The sequence below is a fragment of the Hipposideros armiger genome, unplaced genomic scaffold (assembly GCF_001890085.2).
Source record: "Hipposideros armiger isolate ML-2016 unplaced genomic scaffold, ASM189008v1 scaffold_282, whole genome shotgun sequence".
NCBI classification, from domain to species: Eukaryota; Metazoa; Chordata; class Mammalia; order Chiroptera; family Hipposideridae; genus Hipposideros; species Hipposideros armiger.
In genome coordinates this window covers 146,355-171,549 of record NW_017731632.1, presented here as the reverse complement: position 1 = coordinate 171,549, position 25,195 = coordinate 146,355, and the positions used below count along the sequence as shown (strand labels likewise).

The window sequence follows — 25,195 nt, the reverse complement described above, 5'->3', positions numbered from 1 at the left end:
TTTGTATTTATCCTGCTCAGGGTTTGTTGAGCCTCTTGGATATATAAGTTTATAATTTTTTACTAAGTTTGGGAAAATTTTGGTCATTGTTTCTTCAAATAGCTTTCTATCCCACTTGTTCTCCTCTCCTTTTGGTGCTTCTATTACATTTATGTGATGTTTGATATTGTCCCACAGGGCATTCAGGCTCTGTCTATTTTTAAAATTGTTTCTGCCTATTTTTCATATTGCATAATTTCTATTAATCTATCTTCACGGTAATTCATCCTTTCTTCTGTCTGCAATTAAGTCCATTTGGTGAGTTTTCAAATTTGTTACTGTAGTTGTTATTTCCAGAATTTCCAATTGCTTCGTTTTTATAGTTTCCATTTCTCTACTGAGATATGCCATCTGTTTATTGTGACTGCATTTACCATTAAATCCTTTATCACACTGTATTAGCTGACTTAAAGTTCTTGTCTGATAATTTTAACTCCTGGGTTATCTCAGGATCATTTTCTGTTGACCTCTTTTTCTCTTGACTGTGGGTCACATCTTCCTGTCTCTTTAAACATCTAGTAATAGTTGATTGTGTACTGGACATCATGGGTGATCCATTGTAGTGGTTTTTTTGTTTGTTTGTTTGTTATGTTGTTGTTGTTGTTGTGTGTGTGTGTGTGTGTGTGTGTGTGTGTGTGTGTGTGTGTGTGTAGAGGATTTTTGTTCTGGGAGCTAGTTTGTCTGGACTCAAACAGAAATCTCTGCTGTAATCTCCACTTGATGCACTCAGCCCGTTAGCTGCCTCCTCCTGCTCCTGGTGCATGGACAGCTCAGGCTGGCCAAGGACCTGGCAGAGTTTAACGGATTCCAGGCTTCCTCTTCCCGGCTCCCTCCTTTCTGAGATGGTGAGATGTCCCCTTCACTTTCCAGGCACCCTGCCATGCCCAGCTCCATTCTCTGACCTATGCGGGGAGGAGCGCGGCCTTCCGCCTGAGCGCAGTCTCTTGTGCAGATGCACAGCCTAGCATCTTACCCACTGCAGTCTTTTCCTTTGAAGGGAGAACGCCCCTCCAGTTTCTGCCCGCTCTTCACAGCTCTCCAGTCCCTTCAAATAGTCGGTCTTTATTTTGTACCCGGTTGGAACTTGATTGAGCAGCAAAGGAGAACGCAGGAGGCTTTGTCACTACACAGACAGACTGGGACTTGTGGTCTGTTGGTTCGTACATAGGCAGGCACTGATCTTGGGTTTACTTGTTTCTCACCTGGAGAACTGAGTAATCAGGGGGTGAGGCCCTCTAGGCTAAAAGAAGCTTTTCCTTACCAAATCCCGGGTAAGCTAAAGCCGAGGCTGGCTCTGCTGAGTGTTTGTATGTAAAGGAGTTTGATGAGCATGGTGGTAGTAGAGGCTGAGCGGTCTTCACTGTCTCCCTCTGGGCGCCACTTAGGGGTCGGGACCCGGCAGGTGAACCTGGGCCTGGCGCGAGTTTACAGGGCGTCGGGCTCCATCTGAGGCCTGAGAGGCAAGAGCTTTGCTTTTCGGTCCCATGTTCCTTACCTCACCCTGATGTCTGGTTTGACCTTGAGCAAACTACTCTGTGCCGCCGTTTCTGTCTCTAAAACAGGGTTAATGATAAGGCTGTTGTGAGGATTAACTAGGATGATATGTGTGAGGCGGCGGGGAGCTGTGCCTGACATGGGACGTCCTCAGTCACCCTGAGCGACATTATGCTGACGATGTCATGCTTAGGCGTGCAGTGCCTTTGCTGTGAGTGGGTCTGCCCGGGAGAGTGGCCCAGGCCTTCATGTGGCACATCTGTGTCAGGCTCCTCCTGCGTGACTCCGCCTGAGCGCAGTTGAGCCGAGCCAAGCCCAGGTCACATTTTCCCAGGTAGCACTTGGGCAGAATGAGGCACCCGCTTGCCAGAGCCCCACATCCCTGGTTGCCTGGAGTCCAGCCCAGAGGACGGCTCTGTGGACTTGGACTTAAACATGTAACAGTCAACCTGCTTTCTCACTGTGAGGGTTGGGGAGGGGGGAGGAGGGTGTTACTTTCCTGTGGCTGTTATAACAAAGCACCACAAACGGGGGTGGGGGTGGGGGTGGGGGGCTGAAAACAGCAGATATTTACTCACTCACAGTGCTGGTGGCCAGAAGTCCGCGGCAAGGTGTGGGCAGGGCTGTGCCGCTTCCGGAGGCTCCAGGGGAGGGTCCTTCTTGCCTCCTCCGGCTCCTAGGGGCTGCTGGCCACTGGGGGCTTGTGGCTGCGCGCGTGCCTCAGTCTCTGCCTCTGCCTTCTTCCTGTGTCTGATCTCCCTCTCACCATCTGGGTAATCCAGGATCATCTCTTGGCTCAAAATCCTTAACTGAATCCCATCTGCAGAGATCCTTTTCCCAAATCAAGTCACATTTCCAGGTTCTGGGGATTAGGACCTGACCTGATGTCTTCGGGGCCACCATTCAGCCCACCGCACCCTGCCTGGATCTGGGAGCCGAGGAGCCGCCTGGGGTCCTGAGGTGGAGGGGCCCTCCTCCGGCCACCCCTCCTGCCTGGCTCCCAGCCACGCCGTGTGCAGGCCTGGGGCTCTCAGCCGCTTCCTCACTCTTCGTGCTGACCCAGGCACCCAGGACTTCTTGCGTGTGCAGGTTTTCTTGTCTTGACAGTGACTGAGAAAGATACAGAGAGCAGAAAGGTCTCCTTCAGCCCCAGCGAGAAAGCCAGACAGGGCAGGCCAGCGCCCATTGCGTTCTCGTCTCGAATCCCATAGGAAATGGCCGCATCTGTATGTGGGAAGGGGGATTGCATGTCGGAGGCCTGAGATGAGGCCCATTGACGAGGAGGAAATGGTTCTGTCTTTCCTGGGCCTTTGGGGGTGGGGCAGGTGGCCGGGGAGGCTGGGGGTTGAGTGAGGCCGGGGCATGGCCAGGCCGGGCAGGTGGACACCCGCTCCTGTTCTGGGCCTGTCACTGTTGGCTTTGCCAGGCGGGGCAGCGGTGAGAGGGGCGGGGTGGGGGCTGGAGGGGACGTTCCAGCTGTGGTAATGGGGGCCAGCCAGGCTCCAGCGGGGGAGCACGGGGAGACTTGAGTCAGGGGCGTGAGAGCTGCAGTGTGGCCCGGCAGGAAGTGCAGCCTCGCCCGTCCCTGCGCGGAGCGGCCGAATGAGACCTTCTGTGCGCTGTTGGGACGCGCTTACACCATGCAGGCGTTCGCCTTCTGTCTGAAGTTCAGATGTAATTGGGTGTCCTGCCCTTACTTGCTAAACCCAGTGACTGTTTACAGCCCCGCTTCGTCCAGGTTTCAAACCACAAACAGAAATAAGTATCAAACAGAGATAAAAGTAAGTCAAACAATAATGGGAAGGGAAAACTGAGATGGCTTAGCCTTCATCATTTTGAGATTGTTGAACTAGAAATTGCTTCTAGAATCAGAAAAAGCCCCGCAGTTCCCTGCATGTAGATCCTGAAAGGTCGTAGCTCAGCTTGTCCTGCCCTTTGCGTGGCTTCCCCTCAGGTCTGTAACCTGTCCTGACATCCGTACGTGTCCCGACAGCCTGGACGTGTCCTCAGTGTGTGTACTGATGCCACGTGTGCCCATAGCACTGCCTCTGAGGTGCAGAAGGCTGCTCAGTGATGTCCTGGGCTGAGCGAGCAGAGCGTGGGGCCCACTGGTCTGCGGGGTATTTGGGGGGTTGGTGGGCCTTGGGGGAGTTGGCATGGGTCTCAGATCCCACCTCCTCCCTGATGCCCTGCCAGGTCCCCCAGTCGTCACCAGCCACCACACACAGCCAATATTACATAACTCATTTTTCTAATCCACTTTTCTAAATACAGAGGTCTGACGTCTGTATTTATTTTTGATGAGGGAGCTTATGTACCTTTATTTCTCTTAATTGGTTATCCTATGGATTTTGTTTGATGTAGATTTTACATTACAAAGGCTTAGAGTCAACATGTGATACAGTTGAACCTTGGACAATGTGGTTTGTCCACTCATAAGGGGGCGTTTTTCAGTAAATATCCAGTCGGCTCTCCGTAGCCCCGGGTTTCGCATCCGTGGATTCAACCAACCGCGGATCGAAACAGCGTTTCTGACCGGGGGCGGGAATCCTCGGTGAGGAGGGCCGGCTGTGTAGGTTGTTTCATGCCATTTTATGTGAGGGACTTGAGCACCTGCCGGGGGGTCCGGAACCAGTTCCCCCAGACCCCAAACGACTGTAGTTAAGCTTGGGGGGAGTCAAAATTACACTCGGATTTCGACTGTGGTGAGGTCGGTGCCCCCACCCCCGTGCTGTTCAAGGGTCAACTGTATATTAATATTTTTGAACCAGTACAATAGACCTTTGTAATTTAAAACAATATCTTTTCTGCTGAATCTAGACTTTTTTCTCCGCACATTAGAGAAAGGGAACATTCTGTGTTAGAGACGCTGCTTGGCCTTCTGGTGTGGGCGGGGGACACCGGGAACCAGTGATAAAATATTCAAGCAGCTGGGCAGGTATCCTGTTCCCATAGGCCCTTCTGCCCTGAGGGCTTTGGGCACTCCCTTCCTTTGGGGCAGCCCCCTCATTCCCCTGCAGCCTGAGCCGTACTTGGGGGACATGCAGCTGCACTTGTCTTCGTGGGGGCTGTAGATAGCTCAGTGCTAAGATGCACCGAGTTGTGCTGTCGTGAAGGAAGGAGGGGCTAGATGCGTTCGAAGTTAACGTTTTAAACTTTCCTTATGTGGTAAGTATGACATTAGCATAACTATTTCTTCAACTTTATATTATTTTTGGAATTCTATTTCCTTTTTACATTATTAGACTGTGAGTAATAATTGTATATACACTTTTCTGATGTGTTCAAAGAAATGAAACATTCTTCAACTTGCCAGTCTGTCATTTCTTCTCTCCCTTTCTTATTTCTTTCTCTTCTCTCCTGGTTATTTATGTTTGCTGTATTTCCGAATTCCACAAGCTGCTTTCCTGTTGGTGTAAATTCTTGTCCATCCCTAATGGCCGTGCGGCTGCTTAGTTGGCAGTGAGCCAGGCTGGGAAGGCAGAGGGGACCAAACTGGGCATCTGATACGTGCCCCTGCGCTTGGCCTCTTGGTTTCTTTGGGCTTGAAGTGGTAACACCTCAAGAATTTACATTTAAAAAGAAAAACCACACAAAAACTCTGCATAACAAAATGCTGAACTGAGACGTCTTATATATTGTACACTTCTGTTCAGCCCATTGTAAATTATTCCACAAGCATGCATACTAATAATTTTGCTGGCTACCGACCCACCTGCTCCCTAAACTTAGATTAATGTTCAAATTTGGGAGATGAAGCTCCCAAAGAATTGAGATAGACTCTTTGAAAACCAAGCAAATAATTGTTGTCAGCAGCAGAAATGCTCCAAGGCACGTCAGTTTCTACACAGGCTCTGGCTTTGGTGCGCAGCGGAAACGGCTTTGGCTGTGAGTCCAACCCCTGTCTTCTGTTGTGGCGGCAGGCAAGGGCTTGAGCCTTGGTTTGCTTGTGTGTGCAATGGCCGTGTGTTCGTATGTAGCTGGGAGACCGTGGTTGCTTAGGTAGTCGTCCCGCAGAGTCATTTATTAGTCAGTTTCCATCCTGTGATCAGTTTATCTGTGGAGTATGCAGCACGATTTCCTCCATCGCCTCCTCGCAGATTAGAGGGGACACTCTAAAAACACATAATCATGTGTTGCTGCCTAGAAATAAGTGTAGTGCTCTTTTGTATGTTTTATAGCAGGAACGGTAACAGAGCCTGACATTGGTATTTTGCATTGTATAGTGCATTACTTACCTACTGCTGTGCAACAAGCCACCCTAAATGTAGCAGCTTACAACAGGCGTTTGTCACCTTAGGTGACAAACTTGGGTGAGGCTTTCCTGGGTCCTCTGTCCCAGGTCTCACACAGGTGTCAGTCAGGGCTGCAGTGGCTGTGGACCTGCTTCCAAGCTCACTCATGTGATTGTTGGTGGCCTCAGAAAACCCACTTCCAAGGTCAGCGGTGTGGCTGTTGGCGGCCTCACAACCTTGCTGGCTGTTCGCGGCGATGTTCCCTGCTGTGTGGACTGCTGCTTAGGGCAGCTCACAACTCGGCAGCCGACATCCCTCAGAGCGAGTGAGGGGCAAGGTGAACAGGACAAAAGCCCGTCACTTCTGGAAGCCCATCCTGGAAGTGACATCTCTTCGCTTTGGCCATGTTCTGTTTGTTAGAAGTGGGGCACTGGGTTCAGTTCGTACCCAAGGGTGGGGGCTGCCCAGGGTGGGATCCCTGGGGCCACCCCAGAGGCTGCCTGTCACCGTCCAGCTCCGGGCCCCAGTGATTCATGTCCTTCCCACATACAAAACGTATGCCCTCAAGAGTCTCCCCTGACCTCCCCCCTCAAATCCGAATCCCATCGTCTGAATCATCTCCCGGTGTGGGCAGGCTGCCGGACGGAGCTCCTTGACTGCTGCTCCTGGGGTACACCTCCTCTCCGCCTTAGACCTGAAGTGAGACACCACCCCCAAGACACAGGGTAGACGCTCCTGCTCAAAGCGAGGGAAAACGGGAGGCATGGCGGGGCCACGGGGGCATAGCAGCCTTCAGTCCCGCCTGGCAAAGGGTGGCAGTTCCCTGATTAGCTCTCCAGACTTGGGGATCGTTCTCTCACCCTGTCCGAGCCATCTCCCCTTCTCAGGAGAGAGCACATGCTTTGCCGTCGAGTCGTGTCCTCAGCCTGCTTCCTGTCAGTGCAAGTTCGGGGATCCAGCCCCACTCCTCACCTTCTACTGCCTCCAACCCTTCGTATTCAGCCTGGCAGTGTTTCTACTGATACAGTTTCCTCGGAAACGTAGGCTTCCTGTGAACCTCATTGGTGTTTACTCTGTCAGACGAGCCATTCCTCAAATCTCTGAAGGGGAATGAGGGGCAGCGCCCGTGAGCCCCTCGGGGCCCAGCTGTGCCCTGGAAGGCACCCCCACACCTGCTACCCTCTGCTCACACACAGTTCTCCCCTCGGCATCACCGCACTGGGACAGGCCCTGCACAGGCGTGGAGGGTAAGGCGAGGTGAGGAGGGGGCTTTGGGGACATAGGGCCCATGTGGGTGGTGACTGCTCAGAGAGAAGTGGCACGGTGAGGTGAGGTGGTGATGACAAGAGCTTAACAGGTGACAGGTACAGGCAAGCTGTCCCAGGTAGAGCAGCTCAGCTGTGCAGGAGGAATGCTCGTGGGGTGAAGAGAGGGTAACCCCGAGGCTGTGCTCGGAATGCCATTCCTGCCCTCCCCTATTATTTGGACTCGCCAGCACAGTTGGGTTTTAACCTGGGCTTTCTGTACTGCAGTGCGTATACCCGCGTGACGCCACGTTCTCGCCCATCAGTACTGGCCTCGTTGGAAAACTTGATGGTTGTTTCCTTCCTTAAATGCACAGGTGTCAGTCTGCTCTGGCACTTGGACCTCAGGACTGCCCCTCAGGGTACACGTCACATACCTGGAAGAGGCGGGAGACCTGAGCGGGAGAACACGTGGCCCTGGCCGCCCGGTCCCAGCCCACCACGACACTGCTTCTCTTTGGGTGGGGATGTCACCAGCGATTTTGGTGTGTGGGAGCACTGCGTCTCTGCCTGATTACCTGACAGTTAGGCTGACAGTCCTGGTTGGAGGAGGTGGGATGGATTAAGGGGCGATGGGAACAGGGAGGGAGGGGATTCTAGCTTCATTTTAGGGAACTCAGAAACGTGCCAGAGTGGATTTTCGTCAGTTTTCTGATGTTTGGTTCCCCTTCATCCCTTTACTCTACTGAATTGTGCTGATCCGGGCTGTTGTTGATTGACGTGTGTGTGTGTGTGTGTGTGTGTGTGTAGGGCTTTGCTCACCTCACCCCATTAAGCGCGGGATCAATGATGATGGCAGTGTTTCCACCCGGAGCCCTGCAGTTTGACTTGCTGTTCTGCTCCTGGGGTATGGCATCCGACCGGTGTGTCACACCCTTGCAAATCCTCGTTATAGCTCAGGTACAGTCTCCTGGACAGGGAGGGGCCTGGTGTGTGGGGACAGACCTCACAGCAGCAGCGAGTGCACACCACAGGGCGCTGCTCCCCACAGTTTGGTCCCCACTGCGTGCGACAGGAGGGATGTGGGTCTCATTCTTTGCACAGTAGCAGTTAGGCATTGTGTCCATGCGTGTGATGCCCTACGTATAAAACGCATCTTCCTCTTCAGTTTCCTTCTTTGCTTATTACCAAAGTCGTATCTCTTCTTTTTAGAAAGTTTAGATACTAGGGATGAAAATAATTAAATTCTAACACTTAGAGGAAGCTCAGGCTGTTTCAGCCACATTTATTTGTTCAGCAGTGGCTTACTGAACACTTTGTCACTCCAGTGGGCACATGACGTGAACACTATATCGCCTGTCATACCTACATGTCCCGTGGGGCAGGAAGGGAAGCAAGCCATGCCATCTGGGCTTGCGATGTGCCCTGTGGAGAGAGGGATGTTCTGAAGGGGAGGGTGCGGGCGAGCTTGGTGTAGGTGACGAGGGGCAGGAGCCAGCACATTCTCGTCCTCAGGGAATTGTGTCAGGTCTCATGTCCTCTATCAAACAGGCAAGGATGAAGCCACAGCTAAAGTGTAAGGCGGGCTGGGTCTCTGCCAGGCTTCTCACTTGCGATCCCACCTGCCCCTCACACCCTCAGGCAAGGGGCAGTGTGGTCTCTGTTGCACATGTGACCAAGGTTTTCCCTTAACCAAGGTCACATGAGTGGCAGGGCTGGGTCTCCAGCATCTGGCTTTGCAGTCAAAGGACCCTGAGGGGACAGTCTGGAGGACTGTTGCAGCTACTGGTGCTCAGACAAAAGGGCTCCCCAGGATGGGCTCCCCCAGGACAGGCTTCCCCAGCTGGGCTCTCCAGGACGGCCCCCCCACCATGACGGTTCCCCCAGAAAGGCCCCACCCCCCAAAAGGCTCCCCCAGGACAGGCCTTCCCAGGTGGGCTCTCCAGGACAGCCCCCCCGCTCCCAGGACGGGCTCCCTAGGAGAGGCTCCCCCAGGACAGGCACCCCAGGAAGGCTCCCTCAGGACAGCTCCCCAGAATGGTCCCCCCAGGACAGGAGGGTTGTCTGTTGTCCCCTCTTCCTAGAACAGCTCCTGAACAGAGACCAGTACATAGGTATTTGTGGAATGGACAAGACGAAGAGCAGTCTACTCCTCTGTATTAGCAGGGCTATTTTAGTGCTTCTGGTATTTAGGGGAAGGGTGTAAAATCCTGCACTTGGAAGGCACTGCCGGACCAGCAGTCCTTTTATTTATTTATTTTTAAAGATTTTTATTGGGGAATTGGGGGATGGGAACAGCGCTGGGGAATTGGGGGAAGGGGAACAGACAAGTTGCTGTCGTTTTTTTATTCAGTCGTCTAGTTGTGGAGGACGCCGCTTCACTGGCCCAAGCTGGCACCATCATTTCCCTCTTCCGGGGCGAGGCAGATCAGTCGCCGGCTTCTGGACAGCCGCTCACGCTGGCTGTCAGCCGCACATGGTAGCCCATGGCAACCCACTGCCACAGGGGCTGCAGCCTACGCCGTCGCCAGCGACTCACGGCAGCCCAGCTCCAGGTCAAGCTGTTGTTCAGCATCTCAGCTGTAGAGGGCAGTGTCACTGGCCCTCATATGTGGGATCCGAACTGGGGCCTCTGGCATCCCAAGCCAGCTCTTAACCAACATGCCACTCGGCCAGCCCCAGCAGTCCTTTTAAAAAGGGAACTTCCTTCTCTGTTCCCGAAGCCCACAGTCTTTTAGGGAGAGGAGGAGAGATTTTCCTTGCCCAATGTATTTGGGCTCCAGCCCACGCCACTAGGAGGTCTGCGGGCCTGGGCAGAGGATGTGCACAGGGCTGTTTATCAGATTCTTGGAATTCTGGTGGGTGTGATCAGGTATTGGAGGGTGCATTGCCTGCAGCACACCTGTCTGTCTAGCTGGGTGAAGAATTCAGCCTGTGCCTCTGCTGACGTTTACGTGGCGGCAGGGGCCTATCTCCTCCCAAGGCAGTCCCGCACTGCTAGAGCCTGGTCATAGGTGAATAAAAAGAAACACAGCCCGAGGAGGAGACAGACAAACGGTCTCAGTAGGAGACGGCCCCCGGTTAAGGGACTCTAGCTCATCCAGCCAGTCCTTGCAGTAGGATGGGCTCCGGACAGAGTGCCCCATTTCAGCCCCCCTTGCTCTAGGCTGACAATCACACTAAAGTGGTGAGATGCACGTGCTGCTTTTTCTGGCCACCCGCACTTGTCAGAGCTGCCACAGGTTGAAGTCCCGGGGATGGGGTTAACATGGACTTACTCGTACAAATAGGAAGGGTGCCGGCTGCACCTGGGAGCATGACCAATCTGGAGGTGCACTGTAGGCACGGTGGGGTACCCCAGCGGGAACACGCAGCCCAGGCTTGTTCACTGCTTACATGTTTGTTCTTCAACACGCATATGGGGAGCCGCAGAACCTCACCTGCCGGGCTCTGCTGTCCTCAGACGTCTGCTGGCAAATCCTGTTCCTTTATACAAGACCTGTCTTTTCTCCTGAAAGTTTGGGGACTTTTCACTTACCCTGCTCAGCACTTGCTGGGACCTTTGAATGTAAAGGTTCTTCTCTTCCTGTAGCTCTGGGAAATGGCCCAGTAATTTTTGGGCCAACCAGGTGTATTGGGCAAACATTGACTACCACTAATGGATTCAGTCCACCCATTCATCCATCCCCCATCCATCCATCCATCCATCCATCCATCCATCCCCCATCCATCCATCCATCCATCCATCCATCCATCCATCCCCCATCCATCCATCCATCCATCCATCCATCCATCCATTCATCCCCCATCCATCCATCCATCTTACTCCCACCCATCCACCTGTCCCCCTTCCTCTCTAGTCATCCGTCCACCCACCCATCCGCTCATGACTGGGGCTGTGTCCCCAGGGGCTGTGGTAACCAGTTGCTTGTGCAGAAGCAGCCTGGTTGTAAACCACTCCCTGAGACTTGGCATAACTGGTGGCCTGTAGTGGGACTCCCTCTGTCTGTGGGGCCTGAGCACATGCCCTGTGTCCCCTGAGTTGCGGGGGTGGGGCTGGAGAGTCTTCCCTCTGCTATTTCTTCTAGTTTCTTTCTATCATTCTTTTCCCATTTTTTTTTAAGTGCAACAAGGCCAAACGTCTACCAAATACTAATACCTGGCTTCAATTTCAGCTGCCTCCAAGATTCTCCAAAAAGAATTTTGCGTTTTCCCCATTATCTACAGTTTAAGTCATAGAACCCTAAACACGCTCTACAAATTTGGGGAAACACTTCCTGGCTGCCCATTGTGGGTGATGCAGCGACAGATGAACAGAGAGACTGCTTTTCACTGAATTTCCCACGTGTTTCCTTCCCCTCCGTTCCATACTTGTCCCCTTGGTAGCCCCCGGTTGGAGCTCCTGGACTCTCAGCTGGTCTGTCGTCCATCCTCCCATCTCACGGTCCTTCTGCTCTGCTGTGGAAGCCGCGCTTGACTTGCCCGTCCTGTGTTTGTGGGACCCTGTAGACTCTGTTTGCACGATTGCTGCTTGTTATGGAGCCTTTGTGTGAGGCCGAGTCTGTTTGAATCGGTGTGTCCTAATTAGGATTTTGGGAGTCTCTGGGAGCCCCCACTTGTGTCGGCTCCTGCCTGTGCATCTGTGGACATGGCGGCCAGTCACTGAGAGAGCGTCAGCATTGGGGAAGAGAGTTTGTTTCAACCGTTGAGCTTGAGGTGCCCTGAGCTTGCAGGAGAGGTGTGGGCGGGAGACAGAAGGTGGGAGACCCTGGTCTTGGGGTGGGTCTGATTTCCCAGGGAAGTGGGGGGAGAGCTCAGAGTCACCCCCCCAACACCTTGTGGAGGGTATTGAAATTCAGACAGGACTTGGGTCCTGGAGGGAGAAAGGACAGGAGCACAGATGAGGGGTCCTCGCCCTGGTGTGTGTTCAGCAGGTTTGCAGACGTGGGTGGTGCTGTGCAGCCAGAGAGCCAGTGCCCCTCAGGAAGTCGCTGTCCTCAGTAGCGTCCTCGCAGGAAGGGACTGTCCCCTTCCGTGGCCTCCCTGTGCCTGGCCCAGTCTCGCATATTGCTGGCTCTCGGTGACGCCGTTGAACTACAGGCAAAGGGTTTGCACCAGCACCGGGTAGGAGGTGGGTCCAGTGGCAAGGGGTGGAAAAGGGGCCCTTCCCAGGGTAAAAGCGTGGAGAGGGTGTTAGTTGTTGTTTGTTAAATGTGGCAGTAAATGGCCTGGAAATGGCCCTGGTGAGTCAAGAGTTGGCCAGCGCATCCTCTTTGGTGCTTTGGGATCTTCTGTGTCCAGGTCGGTCTGGGTCAGGCAGAGTGCAGGATGAGTGGCTGGGGACTGGAGAGAGCTTCTCGGGGGTCGGAGGCAGGCTGCTAGATGGAGCTAGGAGGTGAGGTGGCCAGGACGCAGGGGCACTCCACGTGCGTCCTGGCGTGTGTGTGTGGGGGGGTGTTGGGTCTTCTGTATATGTCCCCAAGGGGGGTGCTGAGGAAGGTGGTGCCTGGTGGGTGTTTGGCACTGGGGACTGTTCTGGGGTGGTGGTTGGAGATAGCTGCTGGGACACAGTGGCTTTGGGGGTGGGTATAGTGGGCAGAGGTCTGCTGGTGGGTGGGTCCCAGTTAGAGAAGGTGGCACGTTGCTGCCAGGCCCCTGTGCTAACTGGGGCCGGCCTGTTGAGGCGTCCCCCGTGTTGGAAGGACTGTGGAAGTGGACAACGCCTGCTCCCTCAGGCCCAAGGCCACCTCTGATTCCTCTACGAAGACCTCTGCGTGGGAATAGAGAAAGCTGAGAACCACCCGGGTTAGATCCACCTCTGACACTAATTAGCTGTGCAGCCTTACACAAGTTGCTTAACTTCTCTGTGCCTCCATTTCCTCACCTGCAAAATGGGAATAATAACCTTACCTACGTCACATGACATTGATACGGACACACGAGTGACTGTGAGGTCCCGAGGCCCCAGCCCTTGCTGAGCGCTGTGGGAGGCTCCCACTGCTGGTGCCACTTGCTGGTGTCACGGTCGTTGTCCTGCGCTTCTCCCCGAGGTTCTGCTGCTCCTCAGTGCCTCACGGTACTCAGTTTCTCTCCCTCCGATCATGCCTCCATGCACTGTTGTTTATTGCTTTGGTCTTTTGGCCTCATGCTCATGTTGACGTGTGAATGTCTGTAACGTTTGGTGGCACAGTTCTGGACAGCTGAGCATCATGTTCACAGAACGTCCCCTCTGCATGGGCAGAGATGGAGGCTGAGCTGTGTGATGGCCGGAGTCGCCACGTCGTGCCCACCACTTCTGCCTGGGGTGGCTTTCACGTCTCACTGTCAGCTCTGCTAGTGGACTTCTACTCCTGGGCACAAGCGTACAGCTGGGGTGGCCACTCGCTGTGCTCCGGAATGGGGGCTGCTTGCCTCGTCCTGCCCTGGGGACTGCCGGGACCCTCTCTGTAGCTTCTGGGTCTGGGACGCTGCCTGGCACAGGGTGGGCACTCACTCCATGCTGGTGAGTGGAGGCATTTATCAACGGGCTTTGTTTTATAGCAGATTGAAACCTTGGAGAGGAAAGAAGTAGGGAAACGTCATGGTACCCGGTGTTTGTTTCTAGGTCCCGTCAGTGTGAACGCCGAGTGGCTGGAGGAATGACAGCAGTGGGTGCAGTGAGGGTGGAGACCCTTGTGTCGCAGCTTTCTGTGCCGTCTGAAAGCTGTCACTTGGATGAAACCCTTTTTGCTGACCTGTTACCTTTCTGCAGGATGAGAAGGCTGGGTTACATGATATCTCAGCTAGCGGCCGCTCTAACAGAAGCCCGCAGACTGGGGGCTTAACGACAGAACTGTCTCTCTCACAATTCTGGGGCCTGAAGTCCACAATCAAGGTGCTGGCAGATCCAAGGTCTGCAGAGGACCACGGCCTGGCTCACCGCGGCCGTCTTCTCCTTGTGCTCCCGTGCTGGAGGGCAGGGGGTCCTGCGTCTCCTCCTGTGTTACAAGGACACTAATCCCATCATGTGGGCTCCATTGTCATGACCCCATCTAAACCCAGTCATTCCCAAAGGCCCATCGCCAAATACCACCCCATTTCTACACAGGAATTTGGGGGACACATGATCTCAAGCCAGGGTGTTTCAGGTGTTGCCACCTGCATCAGAATCCCCTGGAAGGTATGTGGGCTGGGGTGGAGCTTTCTCAAAGCAGGCGCCTGCGGGGCCCTACTAACCCAGAGCCTCTGGGTGGAGGAGAGGGACCCAGGAACTGGCATGTCACCGCCCAGATGGTGGAAATGCCTGTGCAAGGTGAAACTGGTGCCCTGTGGTTTCTCCTGAATTTCACTACCTGTTCCACCAGTTTTACTATTAATTGATGCAGCCTAAGGAAAATTTAAAGTATAGTCTGAACTTACAAAATGTGATTTATAGGTGTGCAGATATCATTCAGATGCATTAGAAACTGCTTTTAGTCTATAGAGGAACATAGCAGTAAACCTAATAGAAATGTCTGAGTAAACCACGTACAAGACTGTTATTCAATGTTTTGTCATACAGAGTTGTGACTCCTGGTGATCGGATGAATTACAAAATAATTCTGCATGTAAAACTGGAAAATCATTTCTTCCATAGGGGATCTGTTGTTGTTTGGAAGAGAAAACCAGGAGGTTTTCTGTTCCTGGAGGGAACCAGCAGGGCCTCACTGACCTCTCCTGGGAGAGTTCACAGTGACAACCGACACCTGCAGTTACACCGGGCAAGGCAGCAGCTTTGATGGATCGTGTCTGCCAGGAGCCAGATACTGTTCTGGGCATTTTTTAGATGGGTTGTTTCATGCATGTACATATCCTCTCTCCCACCTATAGGCGACTCCCTTTGTATGAGGCTCCTGGGGCTGCTGAAACAAATTGCTACAAACTGAGCGGCTTAAAATAACACACATTTATTCTTACAGTTCTGGGGCTCCGAAGTCCGCCATCGGTGTCACCAGGCTAAAGGCAAGGTGTCAGCAGGGCTGGCTCCTTCTGGAGGCCCCAGGGGAGAACCCATTTCCTGCCTTTCCAGCTTCTAGAGGCGCCTGCAATCCTTGGCTCACGGCACCTTACTCCACCTTCAAAGCCCGTCAGTCTCATCTCTGCTTCCAGCATCACATGGCCTTCTCTCTGACCTTGACCTTCCTGTTTTCCTCTGATAAGGACCCTGTGGATACCCAGGGCCACTGGGGAGAGTCCAGAAGAACCTTCCATCTCAGGACCCTTCACCTCATCACAGCTGCAAGGTGCCTTCGGCCACGTGAGGTGACTGACATTCACAGGTTCCTGAGATTAGGCACATATGGTGGGGGGCATTAGCTCACCATGCTCCTTAAGAAGATCTAGTGAGAAGACCCTAAAACACATTTCTTGGCCATCTTTAATATATGCATTTTAATGAATATTTAAATTATTAATTTAGCACCACTTAGGTATTAAATAATATGGTAATTTAGAAATAAATTATTCTTTTTCACTCTTACATGCCATAAAATAATTTTATTCAAACATGGATCTTACATATCAGTGTTTTCATCATCCTTGAAGCTGCTCTTAGAGTCCTCTAATAATACATTTTCCATTTTATCTAGTTCTTTCATTTTGTGTGAGTGCATAAACTACCTTGAATTATGCTTCTATTACTGGAAACTTTATCCCAAGACATAAGAATTTCTCCTAATAACTTTAAAACAATTACTTAAAAACACACACTCTTTAAAAAACATACTCTCTATTCTATTTTGGACCTTCATAACATAATCACATACTATTTTCTTTTTAAAGTGATCTTTAAAGGGTTTTGTGCTGAGGAGCTCGCACAGCAGGCCTGACTGCCCTGGGAGGCGCCTGCGTGCAGGGCTGGCCCTGGGCTGGTGACACGAACCTGGGCGTCGGGAGCGTCCCCAGCACCCTAACTGATAAGAGCGGCTCCCTGTGCCTCACCTGTGTGCTGACACCCCTCTCTTCCTGGAGGCCTGGGGTTTGGGATGTGCCAGCCAGAGGGGCCTGCGGGACCAGCCCCCCAATGAAAACCCAGGCTCTGAGTCTCTGAGGAACCTATCTGGTGGGCAAACACCCCACACGTGTTGTCACGAGTTGCTGGGGGACTTGAGCGCGTCCGTGCGACTCTGGGAGAGGTTCTGGAAGCTGAGGCTGGTTTCCTCTGGATTTTGCCCTGCGTGCCTTCTCCCTTCACTGACTCATGTTTTGCATCCTGTCACTTTGCTAAATCTTAGCGTGAGTAATGCTGTATGCACAGTCCCGTGTTCTCCTAGAGTGCCATCGAATCACGGGCCCCGTCAGTGTTGTTCTGATGACAACAGTCCTTGTGATTATGATGCCATCCCCCTGGAAAAATTGTTAGTGTTGAGTTCCTCTGCTCTTTCTGGTGGTCTTATCTGTTCTATTGGGTGGCCTCTGCAGTACTGACTGAGGCTGTTTTGGACTAATATGTGTTTTCCCCACATGGTACCTTGTTCAAGTGCATTAACTGAGGGAGGGTGGCGGATTGTGGGAGAATATTAGCTGACTGCCTTGCCTGGGGAAAACTTTTCCTAGAGAGCGTTTGAGGTCAAATGCAGGTTGGACTAGGGGTCATCTGGATGCCTGTGTACCCCGTCTCTAGCCAGCACTGCTTTTCACTCTGGCTGCCCCTCCATTAATATGCAGGCTTGGATGCAGGGGTCTGCAGCGGGCTCCAGCCCTCCGGCCACACTGAGTGTCAGGGTCTCGAGGGTCCTCTTCCCATCCACTGGGAGTGGAGTGCTGTGCTGCTGCAGCCGCAGAGGAGGCGGGTGTCAAGGAGATCGGTCTTGGGAAACGTTTTCTACTTTGGGAGGAAATGCTTAGGCTGACTTTAAGATTTGCTGCCATTCCTTCACTTTGACATTTATGTGGTAACTGGACTCCTTCTGTGGCGGGTTTGTTATGAATTCTCTCTTTATGTTTAGGTAATACCAGTAAGCAATAGAAATCTGGACTCTTTAATAATGAGCTGTTTATTTTTCTTCCTTAGGGCATTATTTCAAGAAAAAATATGGCAGCATCAGGCGTTCTCTGAACTGTGGACCCTGGAATAAGAACTATGCTCCTGGTCTTGGAGGCACACTGAGATGTATAGAGCGGGGGACACAGCGGAGCGCCCCCTGCAGGGGACAGCGGCCCCTCGCGTGAGGAGTGTGGAGGTTGCCAGGGGAAGAGCGGGGTATGGCTTCACCCTTTCTGGTCAGGCGCCCTGCGTGCTCAGCTGTGTCATGAGGGGGAGCCCCGCGGATTTTGTGGGCCTCCGTGCTGGAGACCAGATTCTTGCTGTCAATGAAATCAATGTGAAGAAAGCATCCCACGAGGACGTGGTAAAATTAATCGGGAAATGCTCTGGGGTCCTGCGCATGGTGGTGGGGGAAGGCCTCGGCCACTTAGAGTCGTGCTCCAGCGACGAGGAAGTGGGATTCTATGAAGGAAAAGGCTGGCTGAAGCCCAAGCTCGATTCTAAAGCGTTAGGTATAAACAGAGCAGAGAGAGTCGTTGAAGAAATGCAGTCGGGTGGAATTTTCAATATGATCTTTGAAAATCCTAGTCTTCGTGCAAGCAGTTCAGAGCCCGTGAAATTGAAACAAAGATCCCTTTCAGAGTCAGCTGCCGAGCGATTTGACCTTGGACATGAAAGTATAAATAATCCGCACCCCAGCCTGCTTTCCAAGGAGGAAATATCGAAAGTTACTCATGACGATTCGGTTTTCAGCATTGGACTAGAGAATCATGAAGACTTTGGGTTAGATGCCAGCATTCTGAACGTCGCCATGGTCGTCGGCTACTTAGGTTCTATCGAGCTCCCTTCCACGAGCTGCAGCCTGGAGTCCGACAGCTTCCAGGCCATCCGCGGCTGCCTGCGGCGTTTGCGGGCCGAGCAGAAGATCCACTCCCTGGTGACGATGAAGGTCATGCACGACGGCGTGCGGCTGTGCACCGACAAGGCCGCCGTGCTGGCCGAGTACCCCGCCGAGAAGCTGGCGTTCAGCGCCGTGTGCCCGGACGACAGGAGGTTTTTCGGGCTTGTGACCATGCAGAGCAGCGACGACGGCAGCCTGGCGCGGGAGGACGAGGGTGTCTTGCGGACTTCCTGCCACGTGTTCATGGTGGATCCCGACTTGTTCAACCACAAGATCCATCAGGGCATTGCCCGGCGGTTTGGATTCGAGTGCACTGCCGACCCCGACACCAACGGCTGCCTGGAGTTCCCGGCATCCTCCCTCCCCGTCCTGCAGTTCATCTCCGTGCTCTACAGAGACATGGGCGAGCTGATCGAGGGGGTGCGAGCCCGGGCCTTTGCGGACGGGGACGCGGACGCGCACCAGAACACCAGCACCAGCAGCAACAGCGACAGCGGCATCGGAAACTTCAACCAGGAGGAGAGAAGCAGCCGCGTGCTGGTGGTTGACCTGGGCGCCGGCTCCAGCAGGCATGGCCCGGGCAGCAGCACGTGGGAGGGTGCGGGCGGGAGGGGCGCCCAGCCTTGGGGCGCCGCCTGGAATGGGGCCTTCTGCCACGACCCTGAGGGGGGGGCCCCATTTGAGGCCGCTCTGCAGGCTGACAGGTGCTGGGACTTCAGTAAGCACTTAGGGCCCGCTGCTCACGTCGAGGTGCCCCCGGCCTCCTTGCGGAGCTCCGTCCCTCCTTCCAAGAGAGGCACTGCGGGCGCTGGCGGTGGTTTCAGCCAGCGGTGGCTTCCGGTTCACGTCCTGCAGGAGTGGCAGTGCGGTCACGCCAGCGACCAGGAGTCTTACACGGACTCTACCGACGGGTGGTCCAGCATCAACTGCGGCACGCTGCCCCCACCCATGAGCAAGATTCCCGCCGACCGCTACCGGGTGGAGGGCAGCTTGGTGCAGCCCCCGCTGAGCACCCAGAAAAGGGACTGGTCCAGGAAGGCTTTTGGGATGCAAAACATTTTCGGTCCCCATCGAAATGTTAGAAAGACTAAGGAAGACAAAAAGGTAAGCCTGCTCGGAGTGGTCCGCAAAACTGAGCTTGGTTTGATAGCTTAGTCAACCACTGATGAAATGACGGCATGTTACTCGCCATGTCCCCAGTCCACTTCCTCTCGTGGTGGCCTCTGTTGGCTGTCACAGGTTGTCACTTTGCTTGTGTGCTGCAGGCTCCATTTTGCCCTCTTGGCACACTCATCTCTCTCCAGTGATCTCTTCCCCAAGCTGGCATTGGCTCTGCTGGCTCTCGGGGTCCTGGGTAGGATGTCGGGGGGACAGGTGTTGGTAGGAGGGCCGTTGACTTCTCTCAGCCTGGGTGAGGCTGTCCCCCTCCTTCCTGCCCTGTCCTCTTTCTGGTGTCTGGGAGAGCCCTGCCCCTTGGCCCCTTCAAAGCTCTTTGTGTTTCTGGCCCGAGTTTTCACCCCGGGGGTCGAGGCAGCCAGCCTTCTGAGGAGAGAACATTCTTGAAGCACAGACACTGTTCATGACCCTTGTACTGCCTCCTTCGTCAAGAAAGCCCTGCTACAAAAGCCACACTGACGTGGCCGGTGGCTCGCTCCTGCTCATTGTGGGCGAGCATCAAACAGCTGGGGGCAGGCTTGGCATAGCACTGCCCTCGAGTCTCGGCCCACTGGTGTCCCTTGAGGGCCTTTGTCTTCCCACACCGGCGCTCAGCTTGGAGCCTGAGGGAGGGGCCGCCCTCGCTTAGGACTGTTTGGAGAGGACGGCTAGCGGTGTGGTATCGGCCAAGCAGGAGGGAGGCTCTTGTTGAGAGGAGAATGGCGCTGGGCTCAGTTTCTTCCAAAGGAACGTCTCTCAGAGGACTTCCATGATGTTAAAATACATTTTCTGTGTCTGCTCACATTTTGTTCTCGATAGCTGAAAGCTCACAAGCAAACCCTGCACACCTGCTGGCTGGTTAGGGCAAGGTCAGGCAGAGGACAGCGTGGGGCTCACCCTGTGGGGTTCTATGCAGGTTTTGTTCCAGATCCTTCTGCTTCTGAGTCTTCCCATCTGTCATTACAGGGACACTAAGAAACGCAGAGGTGGCGCAAACACAGCTCTCCCGTAGCCTTGCCTCGTGTATCTAGGCACAAAGTGTTGTTTTCATTAACTGTCACCATATGGGTTTGGGTCTAAATCCCTAAGCTGGTGGAGCCCTTGTGTGTGTCTCCCCCTTTCTTGTCCGGAGTCTGAACCGTAGGCAGACCGGGTCTCAGGGCAGCGCAGCTCCTGTCCCCCCTTTTCACTCTGTTCCCCCCCACACCTGTGGTGTGGGCTACACCCCCCACCTGAGCCTCCTTCAGGGGCCTCCCGCCAGCCTGGGCAGGGGTGGGACTGGGGAGGGAAGGTCCTGGAAGGCTCTGGAAGTTGGCTAAAATGTTATTTGAAACGAGGAATTCACCATCTTTTGGAATACATATCCTGCAAGTGGGTTTTCTCAGTTGCGGCTGTGTAAGTGAGTACATTCATAGAAACGTGGTTTTTGTGCGGTCCTGTATAGACTACAGTGCACCTTCACGCCCACTCTCATTGGGTTGGAAGTGCCCTGTCTATACCCTGTCTCAGGTCACCCACAGTGGGGTCCTGACCTCAGGAAACCTGGGAGGCAGGGATGCTGTGGTCCCTTGAATGGTTAAGTGACTTTTCTAAGGCGCAACAGTCAGCGTTGAGCAGGGTCATGATTCATTCCTTCTTTGTTTTAAAGACTGTTTTCTTCAGAGCAGTTTTAGGTTTACACAGTAACATTGAGAGGAAAGTACAGAGAATTTGCACATACCCTCCACCCTCAAACACGTACAGCCTCCCCCACTGTCAACACCCCCACCAGATGGTACCTTTGTTACAGCCCAGGAACCTGCATTGACACGTTATCACCCTCCAGAGTCCATACCTTGCATCAGGGGTCACTTGGTGGTGGGCATTCTATGGGTTTGGACACGTGTAATGACACGTACCCATCATTACGGCGTCACACAGAGTGGTGTCACTGCCCTACACACCCTGTGCTTCACCTGTTCACCCTCCATCCCCCACCCCCAGCAACCCCTGATCTGTCACTGTCTCCACAGTTTTGCCTTTTCCAGAGGGTCATGTAGTTGGAATCACACAGAAATGTAGCCTTTTCAGATTGGCTTCTGTCACTTAGTGACATGCGTTTCAGGTTCCTCCATGTCTTTTCATGACAGCTCATTTCTTTTTAGCGCTGAGTAATATTCTGTTGTCTGGATGGACCACAGTTATTTATCCATCACCTACTGGAGGACACCTTGGTGACTTCCAAGTTTTGGCGATTCTGAATAAAGCTGCTGTAAACCTCCACGTGTGGGTTTTTGTGTGGACGTCAGTTTTCCCCTGCTTTGTGGGTTATTACAAGGAGCCTGACTGCTGAACCTCCAGGTGTCCCTCCACTGTGCTCCCCTAGCACCTTGAGCAGCCTTGGCAGCAGCTTCCCAGTTGTACCCAGACCCCCGAGGGTGCTCAGTGCATGAGCCCCCCCGTGAAACCCCCCCTCAGATGATACTCAGCACACCCCCTCAAAAGAAGCTCCTTGCCGGGAGCCAGTGCTGCAGGGACAGGAGACCTGGGCAGTGTCCTCTAAGGGAGTGTTTATCTCCACAGACCAGCTGGCCCTCCCAGCCTGCTCTGCTTTGGGCGGGAGTGGTGCCCCGGTGCCCTGCGCATTGTTTGCACAGGCAGTGATCAGAGCCGCTCTCTTCACAGGGGCCTTGCTGTATTCTCCAGACAGTTCCTACAATCTATTTTAAAACTTCCTGCCATTGTACTAGGAAAACTGCCCGAGATCTGTTTGTTGAATGCAGCGCTGTCCTGGCTTGGGAGCCGATGAGCCTGTCGTTAGCCGCATCCCAGAAACTCAGCTGTGGCTTCAATGCCAGGCCTCACTTTGTTCATTAGAGCTCCCTTAGCATTTTAACTATGTAACACTCCATTGTGTGAATACAGAACTACACACACACACGCGCGCGCGCACACACGCAGCCCCTGAAGAAACAACTAGTGATGCTATTGCGGACATTCTTGCACACGTCTCTAGGTGTGTATATGAAGGAATTTCCTGGGCTCTGGGCAGAGTGGGACGGCTAGTCTGTAGCAGTATTCATCTTGGCAGGTAGTGAGTAGGTGTTAAATTTTCAGTATCTGTGTTTGTTCATATTGATAGTAGACGCCAAGTTTCTGAAGTGGGGCCAGATTTAATTATGTACTTACAATAACCATGCTGGTTTCCCCATGTCCGTTTCTTACCCTGGGATGACACAGTGAGAACCATATCAGATGTCATCCTACATCAGGGTTGTACTGTGGGCGAGGAACCCCCAAAACAGGAACCTGGGAGCTTATATACATGCTGTCCCTTCCCCTCCTGAGAGGGGGAGAGAAACCTCTGCTCTTTAATCAAATTCTCCTTCAAAACAGAGGGAAGAATCCTGGGTTTCCCCTCTTACACTTTACAATGTAAGTAAATGTCTCCAGGAGGAAGATAAGACAGCTACTCTTAGGAGATGTCTTGCAGGTCTCATGCCTCTGAAATGTGAAAACATACCCTGGAGATTTCACTGTATATTCATCTTAATTTAACCACCAAGTCCTAGCTAAGACTTAGAGGCATTTAGTCCAGGTCTCAAGTCTCAGTACAATTCGCTCAGAGGCCCTAACCCTGCAGAAGCCATGCTGTTTCCCTGACAGTCCCACACCAGCTAGTGTGAGAGCTCAGATGGCCCCACGTCCTCACCAGAACTTGCCATTGTCAGGCTCTTAAGTTCCTGGCAATCTCGTGGTAAAGTGGCATCTCATGTGGCTTTGCTTCCCTTGGTCATAAAGATTTGGATTTCCTCTTTGTTGAGGTCCATACCCAAACCTTCTGCCCATTTTTCTGTTGGGTTATCTTTTTCTCTTTGGTTTGTAGGAATTATAGATACAGGCTGTTCATCCTTTGCTGATTGCATGTACACACGTATACCTTCCCAGTTTGTGGCTTTATGGTGGCGTCTTGATGAACAGAAGTCCTTAGCTTGAATGTCGTCCAACTTGTCAGTGTTTTCTCTTAGGGTTTGCACATTTGATGTGACATATTCATTACCACCCTGAGGTCAGTAATACTCTCTCCTTTGTCCATGTAAGAAACGTCCAAACCTGTAGAAAGTTTTTATACGGATTAATTTGAGCCAAACAGACGCTATCTGCCGGGGAGCACTATCTCAAATGCTCCGGAGAATAACAGTTTCGCAGTTTCTCTTATGCATTTGGAATTAAGGAAGATGAGATGGAGGTGGGAGAGAGCAAGGTGGGGATTGGATTACAGGAGAGTTAACGGAGAGTTAATGAGACTCTGCACTCTCCTGAGGGTGAATACCCCCTCCGAGGGGTGTTACTTCCGATTTTTCAAAGGCATGTTAATCTAGATGCCTGAGGACAATGGACAGAGCTGGTTTAAGACCTTTCACTAAAGTAGTTAGAAGCCTGGGGCGTGGCTGCCCACCACTAATTGCCCAGTTAGGGGTTTATGCTCGGATCCCCCTGAAATCACTTTCCGTAGCACCCCTTTTTTCATCCACATCTTTTTTTTCCTAAAATTTCTTTGGAGTTGATTTCTATGAATGGAGTAAGGTGGGTGGCAAGTTAATATTTTTTCCTGTATGGGTGACCAGTTGTTAGAGCACTAAATTCCCTCTCAAGTAGCCCAGCAGTATCCCCTCTGCCATACGTCATGTGTTCATATATGTGTGGGCCTCTTTCTCAGTTCTCTTCTCAACAGTACTTTGCTTTTTAAAATTGTAGCTTTATAATGTCTTTATATCTGATAGGGCAAATATCCTGATTATGCTTGTACCTAACTTTTACATAAATTTTACAATGCTTATAAATTCTCCAAAAATGCTTTTGCCATTTTTATTGCTGTATTTTAATCTAGACCAATTTGGGAGAATTGATGTTTTTAAGGATATTGAGCCTTCCTATCATGAAATTGACCTCTCTCCACTTATTCAGGTTTTCTTTATTATATTTCAGTAAAATTATATAACTACCTTTATGAACATCTTTAATTAGATTTATTCTTAGATTCTTTAGTTGGATTTATTCCTAGATGCCTTATATATTTTGTTACCATTATAAATGGTACCTACTTAAAAATTATAAATGCTAATTTTTGTGATATGTAAAAGCACAATTGATTTGTTGCTTTGTATCTCCAGCTGCCTTGCTAAGGTTATTTCTATTTCTTAATGCTTGTCATCATGAACGTGTGTTGAATTTTGCTTTTCTTTTTTGGTTATTTTGCATTCATCGAGATGATCAAAGCTTCCTCCTTTAATATGCCAGTGTGGCAGATTACACTGATAGATTTTTGAATGTCAAACCACATTTGCATTCCTGAGATAAACCTAACTTATGATTACCCTTTTATACACTAACCGGTTTGGTTTGCTAATATTTTTGTAGAATTTTTCAATCTGTGTTTATGAATGAGATGATCTTATAGTTTTTCTTTCTCTCATTGTCCTTGTCTGGTTTTGGTATCAAGGTTATTCTAGCCTCATAAAGTTATTAAATCAACGGTGGCATTTTGCCTTCTTCCTCCCCTTCTCTTTTTAGTGTATTGAGTCTTTTATTTGAAAAGACCTATTATGGATGAAGTCTGTTTTATATATATAAGCTTTTTTTTTTTTAAAGGTTTTATTGGGGAATTGGGGGTGGGGAACAGTGTTGGGGAATTGGGGAAGGGGAACAGACAAGTTGCTGTCCTTTTGTTCTTTAGTCTAGTTGTGGAGGATGTTGCTTCACTGGCCCATGTTGGTATTATCATTGCTCTCTTCCTGGCTGAGGCAGATCAGTTGCTAGCCACTGGACGGCCGCTCACGGCGGCTCTTGGCAGCTCACGCCGGCTGCCAGCCATTCACAGTAGCTCACGGCAGCCCACTGCAGCCCCACTGCAGCCTACACGGTCACCAGTGACTCACGGCAGCCCAGCTCCAGGTCGAGCTGTTGTTCACCATCTTAGCTGCAGAGGGCGCAGCGTCACTGGCCCTCATGTGGGATCTGAACCAGGGCCTTGCTGCTCAGAGCTGGTGTCCCAAGCCAACTCTTTTTTTTTTTTTTAAGATTTTTATTGGGGAATTGGGGGAAGGGGAACAGACAAGTTGCTGTCCTTTTGTTCTTCAATCCA

General features: G+C 52.0%; 1 protein-coding gene across 6 annotated transcripts in view; it reads left to right on the top strand.

The window, feature by feature from the left end:
• The window catches only part of RGS12 (regulator of G protein signaling 12), a 121,207-nt gene that overhangs the window by 8,095 nt on the left and 87,917 nt on the right, over nt 1-25,195 (top strand). For 2 of the 6 annotated variants that reach the window (XM_019658013.1, XM_019658019.1), the window contains exon 2: nt 17,043-19,020. In XM_019658013.1, coding sequence (XP_019513558.1) covers nt 17,140-19,020 — 1,881 coding nt within the window. In that variant the 5' untranslated portion in view covers nt 17,043-17,139. Of the gene's footprint in view, nt 1-4,681; nt 4,702-11,823; nt 12,144-14,949; nt 15,293-17,042; nt 19,021-25,195 lie in introns of those variants that run through there. The other 4 variants (XM_019658014.1, XM_019658018.1, XM_019658017.1 and 1 more) reach the window with 4 other exon arrangements.